This window comes from Haematobia irritans, chromosome 2 (assembly GCF_050003625.1).
Source record: "Haematobia irritans isolate KBUSLIRL chromosome 2, ASM5000362v1, whole genome shotgun sequence".
Lineage (NCBI taxonomy): Eukaryota > Metazoa > Arthropoda > Insecta > Diptera > Muscidae > Haematobia > Haematobia irritans.
The window spans coordinates 89,211,132-89,228,035 of record NC_134398.1 but is presented as its reverse complement, the minus strand read 5'-3'; the positions used below and the strand labels follow the sequence as shown (position 1 = coordinate 89,228,035).

Sequence of the window (16,904 nt, the reverse complement as noted above, 5' to 3'; positions counted from 1 at the left end):
GGGAATTAGAGTCTCAAACTTTTTGTCGAAAAGTGGACTCGCTAAAGTGTAGTCCACTACGTTAGGCACATCTGGCATTATTTCGAGGACCGAACTGTGACCGTAACTTTTTTCCGACCACAGCGATAGCTCGCGCAACCGCACAGCCGTTGTTGCAGCTGACTGTTTGGCCGAAATGTCTAAAGGCAATAGATGCAGTATGACATTAAGGGAATGTGTTCCTGTCTTGCTGAATGCACCTGAGACACAAAAGCACGCCATTCGCTGAACTTTGTCTAAACTTGTCGGCTGGTGAAGTGCCGGCCACCAGACTACAACACCATATAGCATTATAGGTCTAACCACTGCCGTGTATAGCCAATGTACAATTTTTGGTTTTAGTCCCCACCTTTTCCCTATTGCCTTTTTGCACGAGTATAAAGTTACCGTTGCTTTTCTCGCCCTTTCTTCAATATTAAGCTTAAAGTTCAGCTTCCTGTCCAAAATAACACCAAGGTATTTTGCACACTCCCTAAAGGGAATTTCAATACCCCTAAGGAAATGGGCCTAACCGTGGGAGTTTTGCGATCTTTGCAGTACGTGACTAGTTCTGTCTTTGCAGGATATACCCCAAGACCATTATCTTTCGCCCATTTCTCAGTTATCCGGAGGGCTCTCTGTATATCTCTAACTGTTGATGGGAATTTTCCCCTGACTGCTAGCGCCACATCATCTGCGTACGCCACCACTTGTATCCTTTCTTTTTCGAGGGAAACCAGAAGGTCGTTTATAGCAACATTCCAAAGAAGAGGTAATAGAACTCCTCATTGAGGAGTGCCTCTGTTCACATACCTTTGTATGTTTGCTTGTCCTAGTGTGGCTGAAATGCGTCTCTTCCTTAGAAGTTCGTCTAACAGCCTAAGTATACCTGGATCAACATTTAGAGTTGTCAGTCCATTTAATATCGAGCTCGGATGGACGTTATTGAACGCCCCTTCGATGTCTAGAAATGCCACGATTGTGTATTCTTTGACAGCTTTCAATAAAGCTGACTAGTTCATGTAATGCGGTCTCAGTAGACCTGCCCTTCGAGTATGCATGTTGTCGCTTCGAGAGCAAACTTGAATCGACGCTAGTTCTAAGATAAATATCTACCATCCTCTCCAGAGTCTTAAGTAGGAATGATGATAAGTCGGAAATCCTTCGCATTCGAGTGAGAGGCTTTTCCCGCTTTAGGTATGAAAACGACTTTTGATTCCCTCCACTTTCGTGGAATATATGCTAAGTTGATACATCCTATATATATCGCCGACAACCAGGGGATAATTCTGTCAGCCACCGCTTGTAACTCCGCCGGAGTAATTCCATCAGGTCCGGGGGATTTGAATAATCCAAAGCTATTTAACGCCCATTTTATTCTCGATTCGGATACAATTTCCTCGATAGGAAACGACCGCTGAGCCACTATGGCACCGCCAGTGCATGGTTCAACCGTCTGATTTCCGGGAAAATGTGTGTCCAATAGTACCTCCAGCGTCTCCTCACTGGACGTTGTCCAATTGCCCCCCGATGTTTTAATGAAACATGGAGCGGAGCTCGCGGATGCTAGAACCTTCCGTAGTCTGGAAGCCTCGGATGTATTCTCAATGCTGCTGCAGTAATCATTCCAAGAGTTATGCTGAGCCTTTCTCAGTTCTCGCTTGTATCCTCTCAGATTCTTCTTGTAAGCGTCCCAATCCACAGGAGCTCTGGTGGACTTTGCTTTGTTAAAGAGCTTCCTGCACAATTTCCTCATATTACCTAACTCCGTAGACCACAATGGTGGTCGATTTTTCCCACTTGGCTTCCCCTTAGGGCATGCAGCTTTTAGTGAAATGTTGAAGGCCTTAGTAATCCTCTCCACTGTGTGTTCGATAACTTGCACAGTGCTCATATTTGTCTCTGGTATTTCCGGTATCATCATATTTAACGATTCCCTATACCTATTCCAGTCAGCTTTCCTAACATTTGGCGGAAATATGGTCTTGGTGGTATGAACATCAAATTTGAAACTGATGTAGCGATGATCTGAGAAGCTGTGTTCATTTAAAACCTGCCACTCAGATATCATTTCATTCAGTTCTTGCGAGGCCAAGGTGATGTCCAAAACCTCTTGCCTGTTTTTAGTGACAAACGTTGGGGCATCTCCCTTGTTGCAAACTACCAGATTAGTACGCAAAATAAACTCTATTAGCGACTCTTCCCTTGCATTAGTATCACTACTTCCCCATATATTATGATGCGCATTCGCATCGCATCCCGTAATGAGTTTCGTCTTTGTTTTCAGTGACTCCTCAACTAAGGTCTTAACGGCACATGGAGGCATCTCCCTGTCATGTCCCATATAGACCGAAGATACCCAATATTTGCATTTGGCTATTTCTAAATTGGCAACGACAGTGTCTGCATTGCGCATTGAAGGAAGCAGAAACAAGTTAAGCTCGTTTTTAGCAATTATACAGGCTCGAATTACATCATTACCAGTATACTGCAATAGTTTGAACCCCGGAGTACTTAATTCACATATTTTGTTTCTATAAACATATGGTTCTTGAATAAGAACTATGTCTATGTCCCCTTTCATCAGGAGAACTTTTAAGGCAGCACATGCAGCCTTACAATGATGAAGATTTATCTGGAGGATCCGTAGGACCATCGAGATTTTCAACAACTGTCACATCAGCCGCTTCAATCGAGTCATCAAGAATGTCCTCTTCAGAGATATCGGTGACTCTCGCAATAACCATAGGTTCAACTTTGGTGAGTTCTGATGCAGTAGAAGCCTCCTCACGCATACGGTATCTATCCATGTCTTCAACTTTGGTATCTCCCTCGACTTCGCAAGAGGATCCGCTTACTTCTGATTCAGACAGAGGCTTGTCCATTTCTGAATCATTTAGCTGATCGCTTTTATATACCTTCATTTGGATATAATGAAAGCCATAACATACATGGCCCTGAGACTTTGCTAGATGTGGCAAAGACTGAGTGTTCAATATAAACACTGCATGCCGTCTTGGTCCATCCACTTCATCCAAACGGACAACCTTCCAATCAGCTGTTGGAAGATCTGGATTGCATCGTTTCAGCCTATTTAAAATAGATCCAGGGTCAGAAAGGTTTGCAGGTATCCACCCATGTGCTCTAGGTCTAGCCGGTATGTCTTTCTTCTCGACTAACTCTAGAGCAGCTCCTTCCCAAACTTCACCAATTAGTATCAGAGCAGCTTTAAAACATTCTATAGACCTCTGGTCCTCAAATGCGACTAGCTCAAATCGTCCTTGATACCAACCAGCCTCTTGGTGTCGAGGATCTGGGCCGGGAAACTTTTCCAGCACCTGTGAGTAGACGCCAGACAAAGCATTCTCAATTTCCCCCCATTTTTGCTTTGGAACCATACCATCCAATGCTCCTTTATTTATGATAGCCATCACAAGGCTGTCTTTAGCAACTGAGGCAAACGATCGTTGATCCCTTTTGGAGGATGGCAGCTCATCCGGTGATCGTTCCCTTTTTCCAGCCGACAACGTGCTTGGGTCGACTGATCCTAATTTCTTTAGGATAAACAAAGCATTTCTGCGTTCCTTGAATCTCTTTCGTGAGGGATTACCTCCTTTTGATGCCGATACCTTGGAAAAGGTTCGACTTGTCAAATTGTCGCCACCTGTCGACCCGTCTACAGGTCGACTAATTGGGCCTAACTCTTGGTCATTGCCCAAATTTATAACTCCATTCGATACCCGTCCACTGGGCCCTGAAGTTAGCAACCCAGTGGATGTCTTTGAATTTCTCTGCATGGTGACCTAATATCCCACCACACTTGAAATTCGTAGTAGGTACTTATTACGATGATTTTATCCGCTATTAAAAAACACGTCCGTTCCGTTCGACGGTTGAATTTCTTACTTCCACTATAGTACACTCTACACAGCTCTTGACAACAGAATCTACCTTCTCATCTATTTTCGGTATATAAAAGTGCCTTTCAACTACGTCCTTCGTCTTCTTTGCAGCAAAATGTCCCTGTCTGTGAGCCATCCCAATTATCTCTTTCTCCATATCCATTGGAACCACAATAAGTTCTCTATTCGGGTCTTTATGTAGAATGTCGTATTTCAAATAAAAATCGTCACAATTTCCCTGCTCTAACACTTTTCGCGCTGCTTTAGTCCAGTCGTCATTAAGTTGGACTGTTTTAATACGGTGTTGAAGCGTATCTTGAATCATCATGCACGATATTCTACTTAAAACGTGTCTCATCTTACTGCCTGCTCTATGTTCAATTTCAAAGTCAAATTCTTGAAGGAATAAGGCCCATCTCTGAACTCTAAGAGGAACGTCTTTTTCTTCATCGTCATAGTGAACGCATTACAGTCCGTAATAATTTTAAATTTGAAACCCACATATTTTCGCCACCTCTTAAGTGCCTCGATAATTGCGAGAACCTCAAGCTCGTAAGAATGATACTTTTCTTCGGCTGGTTTTGTTTTCCGACTCATATATTCAACCGGATGAAAGTGTGAGTCCTCAGAATCTTTTTGCATTAAAGCCGCACCATAGGCGAACATACTAGCGTCCGTGTGAATCTCCGTCAATGCTTTGGGATTATAAAGCCTAAGTACAGGTTCTGTCGAAAGCGATTTCCTCAACTGTTCGAAAGCTAATAACTGTTCATCTCCTAGTCTATACGTAGCGGTTTTCCTTAAAAGATCTGACAATGGTCTAGCGATCAACGCGTAATCTTTAATAAATCTTCGAAAGTACGATGTTAGCCCTAGAAATCTTTCGAGCGATTTAGCACTCTTTGGTAATGGAAATTCGAAACAGCTGCCACTTTCTCTTTCGATGGTGATATAGTAGAATTTTCTATCACATATCCCAAAAAAATGTATCCGTCTGCGTAAAAATTTACATTTACTCCATTTGATATGAAGATCGTTTAAAGACGCGACTTTCAAAACCTTTCTCAACTTGTCAATACCCTCCTCTTCGTCTCTCGATGGTCAAATGATATCGTCCATGTAAATGATCATCGTCCCGTCTCTTATTAAATCTTGAAATACGGCACATATATAACGGCAAAAAACTGCTGGAGAATTCGTAATTCCGAACGGAACGTACAAAAATTCATATTGCGCGTTATGGTTTACGAACGATGTGTACTTTTGCGATCCCTCTTCGATCGGCACGTGAAAAGAATCATTTCTCAAGTCCAATGTCGTATACACGTTTGATGACTGTAATTTATGGAGCACGTCGTCTATAAGTGCCATAGGAAAATTGTCCCAACGATCTTGTCATTCAGCCGTCTATAGTCACAACATAGTCTTTTGGAACCATCCTTTTTTCCAACTAACACTATAGAGGCTGAATATTCGGAAAAACTACGTCTAATTATGCTATCCTTAAGCCACTCATCGATTTGATTCTCGATCATTTTCTGGTCATCTGTCAGAACTATTTTCATTTTAACCGGATACGTCTCTGGTCTCAACACTTTATATGATCGTATCATATTTTCTATATGTCTCCTCTAAACGACCTAGTGATACGTCCAAGTCTCTTTTACTTTCCATACAAATTGATGCAATCAAGTCTCCAAACTCATCACAAAGTTCGCCTATTGGATTATTGTCCAAAGATGGATTATTGCCCATCTGAACATCATAAGACTCATTTCCAGACGACTCATCATCAGATTTATAGGTCGGTCTTTCGAATACATTAACTGTCGGGAATCTGCGTCTAAAACGCGCCCCTTCACCTGTTACCACGAGATCTAGCTCACGAAAAACGTCATTACAGAATATAATATATCGGCCTCCTTGGCAACATGAAAGTCGATACTTATTTGCTCAGAATCTATTTTGACCTCGGTCTTTACACTTCCCAGCGTTGTAATGGTTTTCGACCCGATGCCCGTAAGCATTTTTGTGTTGTCATCCATCGCTATATCGCAAATACTGATTAAAGTGTCGTAACGTAACAAGCTAATGTCGCTGCCAGTATCTATAAAAGCCGAAACGCGTTTCCCAAAAATCGTAATATCCTTGAAAATTAGTCTTTTCGTCAGTCAGTGTTTGTACTACTTGGTTGTCATTCTTACTCTTCATTTTTCCACATTCGAATGATTTGTGGCCAAACTTACCACATTTAAAACATTTCGCCTCTTTCGAATGACATTCTTTAGACAAATGTCCAATGTCTCCACAATTATAGCATTTAATCGTCCCCGTCTTAATAACTTGTTGCATTCTAATGTGCTTATGATGCGATTCTTTGAAATTTGATGATTTCTCCGAACTACTAACTTTTCGATATACCTCAATATTTGCCTTCAACTCCTCTATTGTACCAAATTGATACAAAATTAACTTTACTGTCTGAAATACCCTCTACAAAGTACTCTATAATGCTTGCATCACTGCGTACAAATATTGACGATGCGACTCATCGTTCTTCTTCTTTATATTTCGTAGCAATTTGTTGACGGCTATTGACGATAACGAACTATTAAATTCCTTCATTAAGGAGAATTAAACTAGTCCTTTCAATAACTGCCTCGCATAAATGTACATTTGCAAGCTATTCCAACCTACAACATTTGCACAGTCTTCAAACTCCTGTATCCAACTAACTACATCTGGGCTACCTTCACCAGTGAATCTCGAAAGCGAATCATCTATATCACGCAGAGTGAATCGGGAAATGTCCGCAATTACAAATCTTTCTGTTCCTGTTTCTTCATCATGGGTACTGCTTGTGTCAGAATAGCCTGTAATGTGGTTAATTAGCCTCTCTTGTATATCTGTTTTATTTCCTAATGAAGAAACCCCGAGACTCTCTCTCTCTCTCTCTCTGCTGACGTTGCTGACGGCAACGGCGTGAGTGTACGTGAGCGTGATTAACCAACCAAATGTCGTACGTGATCTTGAGTCACGAAAATAATATCTTCGTGAGTGTGCGTGAGTAACGAATTTCGGAAAAACACACGAAAATAATCACGCTTACGAACATAAAATGCTTACGAGTTGAATTCATTTATAATTTTAGTGACATCCTAGGTGCTAAGAGTTTTATAACGCACTCGATTTTAACCAAACTCATGTTTTCAGTCAGGTTCTATAGGTAAATCACACATAAAATTATTCGTGAGTCTTGACAATTAAAAGATTTTCGGGCGTGAGTGTGCGTGAGTATAAATTTTCTTTTCGTGAGCATGCGTGACCGTGAGTCCTACCAAAAAATATCGTGCGTCAGTGTGCGCGAATAAGATTTCTCCGTCGTGAGTGTGCGTGATCGAGAGCGTGAGCACAATATTACTCACGTGCACACCTCTAATATGTAGTCAACAAGGTTTCTTTGTCCGCACCCCAAGTGCTGCCGGCAAGCGACAAATTGCAGTGGCATGGGCGGCGGCATTGGTGTAATTCATTCATTCATTGGGGTAAGACATTAAACTGCCTGCTTACTTCCGCCGTCCATGTAGGGAATAGTGTGGCTGAGGATTTTGTGGGAGATATCCTCAAATTTCTTGCAGTGAAATAACTGGTACGATCAGCGAGGTAGACGTTCAATCGATCGCATATGGCATCAACAATGGGTCCGGATGCCATGATTGTACAATCGTCCTCATATGATACAACCTCGACGCCGTCAGGAGGGGGTGGAATCGAGGACAGGTAAATATTAAACAGTGCCGGAGATATCACCCCACCCTGGGGAACTCCCTGTGTAACTCTACGAGGTTTTGACTTCTTTTCGCTGAATTCCACGTACGACTGGCGTCCGTTACGGAATCCATGTTGGTGGTGGGTAGCTGGAAAATTCAAGGCTGGGGAGGAGTAGTGCCTCAAATGTGTTGGCTACTGGCGAGAGAAGGGATATTGGTCTGTACGATTCACCTTTACTCGAATCTTTGCCTGGCTTCAGTAGTGGAATCACCCTACCCATCTTCCAGACATCGGGTATAATGAGTGATTCCAAGGACAAATTGAGGAGTCTGGTCCTTGGATGGTTTCGCACTGTTGATGACATTAATAAGCGAACATAGTACTTACCTTTAGTGGAAACAACTTTTTTGGCGGACAACAATTCGATTATCGTGAAGAAATACAGAATCCCACTACAGATGTATTACCAATGTGAAGATCGGGTAATCAAAGGAAAATCCGTGGATGTAAATTCGAGACTTTGAAAGAACAAAAGAGCTGTGGAATCGAATTTTCAGCACTCAAAATAGACATCATTCATATTTAAATTAAATTGACGTTTTGATTGCGACCTCATTCTTTTGACTGTCAGCATTTCCAATACTTTAGTCTGATTATCAAACGAGTTGTTTTTGTTAGTAAAATAGTTTTGTTTTTAATTTATTACAGATATATAGGACCATCACCACCAACAGTTTCATTAAAATATTAACTTCCACCTTAGAGCACAGTCACAATGAGCAAATATTTTATCAGTATCGGGATTCACAATCATCCACCAATATTTTCGAAATAAAAACGGCATATTTATTAAGGTAGTTTTAGTATTACAAAAACAAAAATTTCTGTCGCCATATTGAAACTTTGATTGTCAGTCAAATTGATTTTAATTTACCTCTTGTTGAACAATGTGTACAAGTGGAAAATTTAAAATAGAGAAAATCTGGAAATGTATCGATGTATGCTTCGAAATATGGGGAAATGTGTTACACAGAAAAAAATTTCACGAAAATGTTTCCAACTAAAGACTAAATTGAGTTTTAAAAGATATTCAATTAAAATTTTAATAGTCAACAAATTGTTTAATTGAAACAAAAATCAATCACAAATATTAATAGTATCAATTAATTTTTTAATTGACTTTCAATTAATTTTTTGATACTATCATTTCTGTGATTGAGGATATTTCAATTAAAAAATAAATTGGATCAAAGCGATTGAATCAGAAAAAAATGTTCTTGTGTGTACGGTTCGCAAGAATAATTGAAGTAATTATTACCATCAATTATGAGGACCATTTATTTAGATACTTTTCTGTCATAAATTAAAAAAAGATGAATATTTAAAAATTTTTGGTATAAAATAATTTTAAATTTTTATTTGTCACAATTGTCAAACATTGGCGTAGCTAGCAACATTCTCGTAAGGGGTAAAAGCTACAATGTGTGCTCATTATGAAGATACCTCAAAAAGAGAAAAAATAGATAAATGGGAAGAAACCAGAATATTTAATTTAATGATATATAATCATAGTTTGAAGAAGTACAGCATGGTATTTGGCAGCGGGAGATTGCAAACCCATATAACGCCTTTAGCTACGCATATGCTATTAAGCAAATACAGACAATCTTCTCAAGTGAAAAAAATAATGTAATCACCTGATAACTTGAAATTACCTTCCTAAATATGCCTTGCTACCCATATGTCAAATATTTTTACAATGTGGACGCACTCTACTAAATATAACATAAATAATTGATATCTTACATTTGGACTTTTCTTTGGCAAATACACTGCTATGTCATTCTGTAGAGATGTGGAAGTTTGCAGAAGGAACAACAACAACTGACGATCTACTATGTGCAAATCCCACCATCCATCCGTACCCGCTGCAATTTTCTTTTGGCCAACAACTAAGCAACAGAAGAGGGAACCACATTGAATGCTGAAGTCGTTATTTAACCTCTGCGAAATTTGTGCATTCTCTGGCGACAAGACACAGCTTGAGAACCCTAGGAACTGATTTAAACTGGCTTCTAATATCGCGTCTAAAATTGGTAGATAATGCTTAGATTCTTTTTTCAAGCCATCTAGGAATGTTGAATGGTGCATTTCTTCTCGATTTATAAACAAACAAAATGCCCCATATACCATCTCTGGCAACAAATCGAGAGAACTTTCGTCAACTCCGGTGGAACAAACAATCACCGTCATTACGCTATTGAAATCTTGCCACAAATAGGTCCAATTGTCTGCATACGTCCTATGTAACGTGATTCCCACAGATTTGAAGAACATATGGAAACCGTTTAATGAAGCAATTGTTGAAAAAGGCAACTATAGATGGATTTGATTAAATTATATTTTCGATCATATAAAAAAAATTTATGTTACGTTATCGCAATCTCCTTTTTTCCTGGTAAGTATGGGCAAACCACCATTTGTTGTTAAACAAAGAACATAAATGGACATTCTGATGCTGATTACACCAAACGTAGATCGTGCTAAAAAAATACAATGGAAAGTGAGATAGAACTGATTTGATTATTTTGGGTGAATTGTCCGTTGAATATGTAGTCATTATTAAACAAAGACTCACCTTGATTTGTGTTAATTACGATAGCGGACGGGTATCTCACGAGAAATTTCTTCGAGTATTAGTTCCAACATGCGTTGTCAGCTTCCTCTTACTATTTTATATGTTGAGAGTCATGTGCTGTGATGTTAGATGAGCGTATAGAATAAGAATACGTATATATGAGAATCATTTATTATACACCAATAAATACAATACAATACACCAATAAATAAAATACAATAAATCCAATTTCCAGAGAAATTGAGTTTTGAGTTGGAATCAGATTATTTTAAATCTCTCGCTGTTTGGTTCCAAATTATCCATTATTAAGGAGCCTACATGGGACGGATTTCCAGCAATATAGCTTTGGAGTAATGCGAAATGAGTGTATTGAAGTGCTTAAAGCGTTCTCTGTAATGTTAGTTAATTTCATTTCATTTCATTTCATATATCTTTATTTCATAATCGAAAAGCCAAGGACAGGCCAAATATGATTATGCATAGCTACAATTTAGAAAGACACTATGGTATAACAAATTCAAATCCATATATAATTTACTTAGACATCTATTATTATATCAAAATGCAGTAAATAAATAAATAAATAAATGACACTAATATGGGTAAATAATAAGAGAACATTTTAAATTGGACGACCATTAATGTCAGTGTATAACATTTTTCTGTTTCCTTTCTTTCTAAAGCCGCGAAATTAATATTCGTCTATATTCATGACAAGGTAGGGAGAAAATCCTATTGTCGTAGGGAACAATTGTGTTCCACAACCTTACCACTCTCACCTGAAATGATCTCTGCATCACTAATGGCTGGTGCCGTGGAACCACCAAGCAGCGAGTTCTATTCGAGTCTCCAAATTCAAAAAGTGCAATCAAATAGGATGGATTACAATATTTCATTGTCTTGTAAAACAACAACATTAGCCTTAATTTAATAAATTAAATAATTAAACAAATTAGTGACAAAAATTAGATAAATTTAAATAATGAAGGAATTATTTTCTGGTCAAAAACTACCAAGAAATAATTATGATATTCTTTACAATTTTTAGAACACTAACAGACATTTTTAAATTAGTAATAACAATGTACATTAGTAATAACAAGTAAGTGTACCACTATTAGATGTGTTCGAGTTTTTTTTCAGTGAAATTATTTAGTATTACACTATTAATTATTTGATAGGTCTCGCTTTGTGGTTCCAAATTAATCCTCATTATAGAGCCTATATGGGAGGTACTTCCGACTATATATGTTTCGACTTACGAGATCTGAGTGGATTGAAGAGCCTAGAAGCGTTCTGAGGTCACTAATAAACATATTCGAATACGTTCCATACATTTCGGTCCTTGTAATCCTATTATTAAATCATTTGAGTGGTCAGTAATATCAGTTAATTAAACATATTAGTTTATGAGATAAATTTAAATAATGGAGGAATTATTTTTTAGTTGAAAACTTCCAAGAAATAATTGTGATGGTTTTTAAAAATGTTAATACATTAGCACTTATTTTATAAATTTGTAATAACAAGGTACATTAGTTCAATTTAAAATATTTATTAATACAATTTTTTACATATATTCAAGTTAAGAACTGTATACATCATAGTTTGAGTTGTATCAAATAGATATTTCAACAATTGTATTACTATAGCCATTTGTGTTTTTCGTTTTATGTACATAGTGAATTTTATAACTCATTCACATAAGGCTTGAAATGTACCTAAAGTGGATTTGAAATCACTTCTTTTTAAGGCAAATGGCTGTTGTTTCGAAAAAATATCATTCGAATCCATTTGAGTTAGCGAAAAGGCGAAAAATGTAAGTTATTTTTGTTATTTATCATCCAAAGTTATGTAAAATGCAATTTTTTTAAGGTACTCGACTAGCAAAACCCCACTCACAGTGCCAGTTTGAGGATTTTTTTGTCGAAGCATCCTGATTCAGGAAAAGGTTTTTTGAAGTCACACGATGCAAAGACCAAATCCACTAAACAGTGGAAAAGATTAGAATGTGATCTTAACATGATTGGTCCACCTGTACGTCATGTGTCAGGTTCGAAAAAAGTATGTTGGTTACAAAAGTTATATTTTATCAATAAAATGAATCATATTTAGGTATGGTCAGACCACAAAACATATCTCAAAGGTAAGTTAAGAAAAAATTAACAGAGCTTTAATGGCACAGGAGGTGGTCCACCAAATCTCCATAACTGAGAAGATGTTTAAAGGCTTATGTGCCAATAAATTCGGCATAAATAATGCACAACCAGCTAATGTACCACAGACCAAAATTTATTGGATAACGGGGTACCTGTGTGAACGGTTGAACAACTTCTCGTCCGTTTACTCTTTGCCCTCGAACACCCACTAAGTTCGTTTCTGCAAAAAACGAATATCTTCATCTATCTCCGTAAATAGGGTCTCAAACCCAGGGATGTTAACTTATTTGTGCGAAATAATATACCTGTGAAAAATCCAGGGTTGTATAAATATATTGTTGTGTTATTGTTAGTATATTAATGTTAGAAATAAGAGAATTGTTTTGAGTAGTATTTAAAATGTTGATTTAAGTAACTGTATAAGGCCTTTGTAAGGCTTAGTTACATATGAAAATAAAATAAATTAAAAAAAATTAAATATGTGTTTGAAAACGCTCAAAACAAAGATTTCGCATTTATTCCGCGCTAACGTTTTTTATATGTAGTATAACAGTTTTTCGTGCGAAAACGTGATCTTAGTTCTAGGCTTTACATAGGTATATTCTTTACAGGCGAGTGTTTTGTATACTTAGAACTATACTTGTTTTATTCTAATACACGTTGTTATGGATGAAATGCTTCTAGCAACTTTGAGATGATTTATATATTAACTAACATACACAATGAGAGCGAGAATAAGGTTAGGTTAGGTTAGGTTAAAGTGGCAGCCCGATTAAATTTCAGGCTCACTTAGACTATTCAGTCCATTGTGATACCACATTTAACTAAAAGTACCTATTACATATGGGCACTTCTAGTCTTAACCACTGAACCTTCTCTATTATTTACTTTTGTGGAACCAACCAGATTGCTCCAAAAACATTAACAAACTGCTTAAGTTAACGTTTTCCAGGTCAGCCAGTAATCTAAAGCTATATGCTCCTAAAATTCGCTTACGCCTTACACAAAAAGCAGGACACTCACACAAGAGGTGTTTAATTGATTCCTTTTCCTCCACGTCATGACAGCTTATACAATAGTCATTATACTTCGCACCTATAGTTTTTGCAAATTCGCCTATCAGGCAGCGACCCGTTATAGCAGATATTAGGAGTGCTATCTGACGCCTTGAGAACACTAGCATATCTAGTGTGCGGTTTAAGTTTAAATGGGGCCATATTTGCTTGGTGTCGTTACAACCCTTGCAATTTTCCCATCGAATATTGGCCATCATAACAGCCTTCTCACGCAGTAAGAGCTTGCAGGTGACCAGAGGCATACCAACAGATTCTAGTTCCCCTGGAATATGTAAGGTAGTTCCTAGCCTTGCTAACACATCTGCTTCACAGTTCCCCGGTATGTTCCTATGACCAGGCACCCATATTAGGTGAATATTGTACTGCTCAGCCATCTCGTTGAGAGATTTGCGGCAGTCTATGGCCGTTTTTGAGTTAAGGAACACAGAGTCCAAGGATTTTATTGCAGGTTGACTGTCTGAGTATATATTAATACCAATATTTGTTGGAACATTACTTCTCAGCCAATTCACCACCTCTCTTATTGCCAATATTTCAGCCTGAAAAACACTACAGTGATTAGGTAATCTTTTCGCTATTCGAATTTCCAGATCTTTAGAATATACTCCGAAACCCACTTGTCCATCCAATTTGGAGCCATCAGTATAGAAATCTATATATCTTTTATTCCCCGGGGTCTGTGTACACCACGCCTCACTGTTGGGAATTAGAGTTTCAAACTTTTTGTCGAAAAGTGGTTTTGCCAGGGTGTAATCCACTACGTTAGGCACATCTGACATTACTTTGAGGACCGAACTATGACCGTACATTTTTTCCGACCACAGCGATAGCTCGCGCAACCGCACAGCCGTTGTTGCAGCTGTTTGGCCAAAATGTCTAAAGGCAATAGATGTAGCATGACATTAAGGGAGTCTGTTCCTGTCTTACTAAATGCGCTTGAGATACATAAGCTCGCCATACGCTGAACTTTATCTAAACAAGTCGGTTTCTGAAGTGCCGGCCACCAGACTACAACACCATATAGCATTATAGGTCTAACCACTGCCGTGTATAGCCAATGCACAATTTTTGGTCTTAGTCCCCACTTTTTCCCTATTGCCTTTTTGCACGAGTACAAAGCTACCGTGGCTTTTCTCGCCCTCTCTTCAATATTAAGCCTAAAATTCAGCTTCCTGTCCAAAATAACGCCAAGGTATTTTGCACACTCACCAAAGGGAATTTCAGTACCCCCTACGGAAATGGGCCTAACCGTGGGAGTTTTGCGATCTTTGCAGTACATGACTATTTCTCTCTTTGCTGGATTTACACCAAGACCATTATCTTTCGCCCATTTCTCAGTCATCCGGAGAGCTCTCTGTATAATATCTCTGATTGTGGATGGGAATTTTCCCCTGACTGCTAGCGCCACATCATCTGCGTATGCCACCACTTTTATCCTTTCTTTTTCTAGAGAAACCAGAAGGTTGTTTATAGCAACATTCCAAAGAAGAGGTGATAGAACTCCTCCTTGGGGAGTGCCCCTGTTCACATACCTTTGTATGTTTGCTTGCCCTAGTGTGGCTGAAATACGTCTTTTTATTAGAAGTTCGTCTAACAGCCTAAGTATACATGGATCAACATTCAGAGTTGTCAGTCCATTTAATATCGAGCTCGGATGGACATTATTGAACGCCCCTTCGATGTCTAGAAACGCCACGATTGTGTATTCTTTGACAGATAGTGAGCTTTCAATAAAGCTGACCAGTTCATGTAATGCGGTATCAGTAGACCTGCCCTTCGAGAGTCTTAAGTAGGAATGACGATAAGCTGATTGGTCGGAAATCCTTCGCATTCGAGTGAGAGGCTTTACCCGCTTTAGGTATGAAAACGACTTTTGATTCCCTCCACTTTCCTGGAATATATGCTAAGTTGATACATCCTATATATATCGCCGACAACCAGGGGATAATTCTGTCATCCCCGCTTGTAACTCCGCCGGAGTAATTCCATCAGGTCCGGGGGATTTGAATGATCCAAAGCTATTTAACGCCCATTTTATTCTAGATTCCGATACAATTTCCTCGAAAGGAAACGACCGCTGAGCCACTGTGGCACGGCCAGTACATGGTTCAACCGTCTGATTTCCGGGAAAATGTGTGTCCAATAGTACCTACAGCGTCTCCTCACTGGACGTTGTCCAATTGCCCTCCGATGGTTTAATGAAACCTGGAGCGGAGCTCGAGGATGCTAACACCTTCCGTAGTCTGGAAGCCTCGGACGTATTCTCAATGCTGCTCCAGTAATCATTCCAAGAGTTATGCTGAGCCTTTCTCAGTTCTCTCTTGTATCCTCTCAGATTCTTCTTGTAAGCGTCCCAAACCACAGGAGCTCTGGTGGACTTTGCTTTGTTAAAGAGCTTCCTGCACGATTTCCTCATATTACCTAACTCCGTAGACCACCATGGTGGTCGATTCTTCCCCCTTGGCTTCCCTCTAGGGCATGCAACTTTCAGTGAAATAGTGAAGGCCTTAGTAATCCTCTCCACTTCGTGTTCGATAATTTGCACAGTGCTCATATTTGTCTCTGGTATTTCCGGTATCATCATATTGAACGATACCCTATACCTATTCCAGTCAGCTTTCCTAACATTTGGCGGAAATATGGTCTTGGTGTTATGAACATCAAATTTGAAACTGATGTAGCGATGATCTGAGAAGCTATGTTCACTCAAAACTTGCCACTCAGATATCTTATCATTCAGTTCCGGAGAGGTCAACGTTACGTCCAAAACCTCTTGTCTGTTCCTGGTGACGAAGGTTGGTGCATCTCCCTTATTGCAAACTACCAGATTAGTACGCAAAATAAACTCTATTAGCGACTCTCCCCTTGCATTAGTATCACTACTTCCCCAAATACTATGATGTGCATTTGCATCGCATCCCATAATGAGTTTTGTCTTTGTTTTTAGTGACTCCTCAACTAAGGTCTTAACGGCACAGGGTGGCATTTCCCTATCATGTCCCATGTAGACCGAAGATACCCAATATTTGCATGTGGATATCTCTAGACTGGCTACGACAGTGTCTGCATTGCTCAATGAAGGAAGCAGAAACAAGTTTAGTTCCTTTTTAGCAATTATACATGCTCGATTTATATCGTTACCGGTATTATGCAAAAGTTTGAAACCCGGAGTGCTTAATTCACAGATCTTGTTCTTATATATGTATGGTTCTTGAATAAGAACTATATCGATGTCTCTTTTCATCAGAACTTTTAAGGCAGCACAAGCGGCCTTACAATGGTGAAGATTTATCTGGAGAAACCGTAGAACCATCCAAATTTTCAACCACCGTCACATCAG

At 38.9% G+C, this 16,904-nt stretch overlaps 1 protein-coding gene across 3 annotated transcripts in view; it reads right to left on the bottom strand.

The window, feature by feature from the left end:
• Positions 1–16,904, bottom strand: part of LOC142225720 (protein fuzzy homolog) — a 100,897-nt gene that overhangs the window by 69,195 nt on the left and 14,798 nt on the right. The window contains exons 1-4 of one of the 3 annotated variants that reach the window (XM_075295555.1): positions 11,109–11,239; positions 10,330–10,446; positions 10,125–10,234; positions 9,498–10,067 (exon numbers count right to left, since the gene is read on the bottom strand). In XM_075295555.1, the coding sequence (XP_075151670.1) occupies positions 9,498–10,067; positions 10,125–10,202 (648 nt within the window). In that variant the 5' untranslated portion in view covers positions 10,203–10,234; positions 10,330–10,446; positions 11,109–11,239. Of the gene's footprint in view, positions 1–9,497; positions 10,068–10,124; positions 10,266–10,329; positions 10,447–11,108; positions 11,240–16,904 lie in introns of those variants that run through there. The other 2 variants (XM_075295554.1, XM_075295553.1) reach the window with 2 other exon arrangements.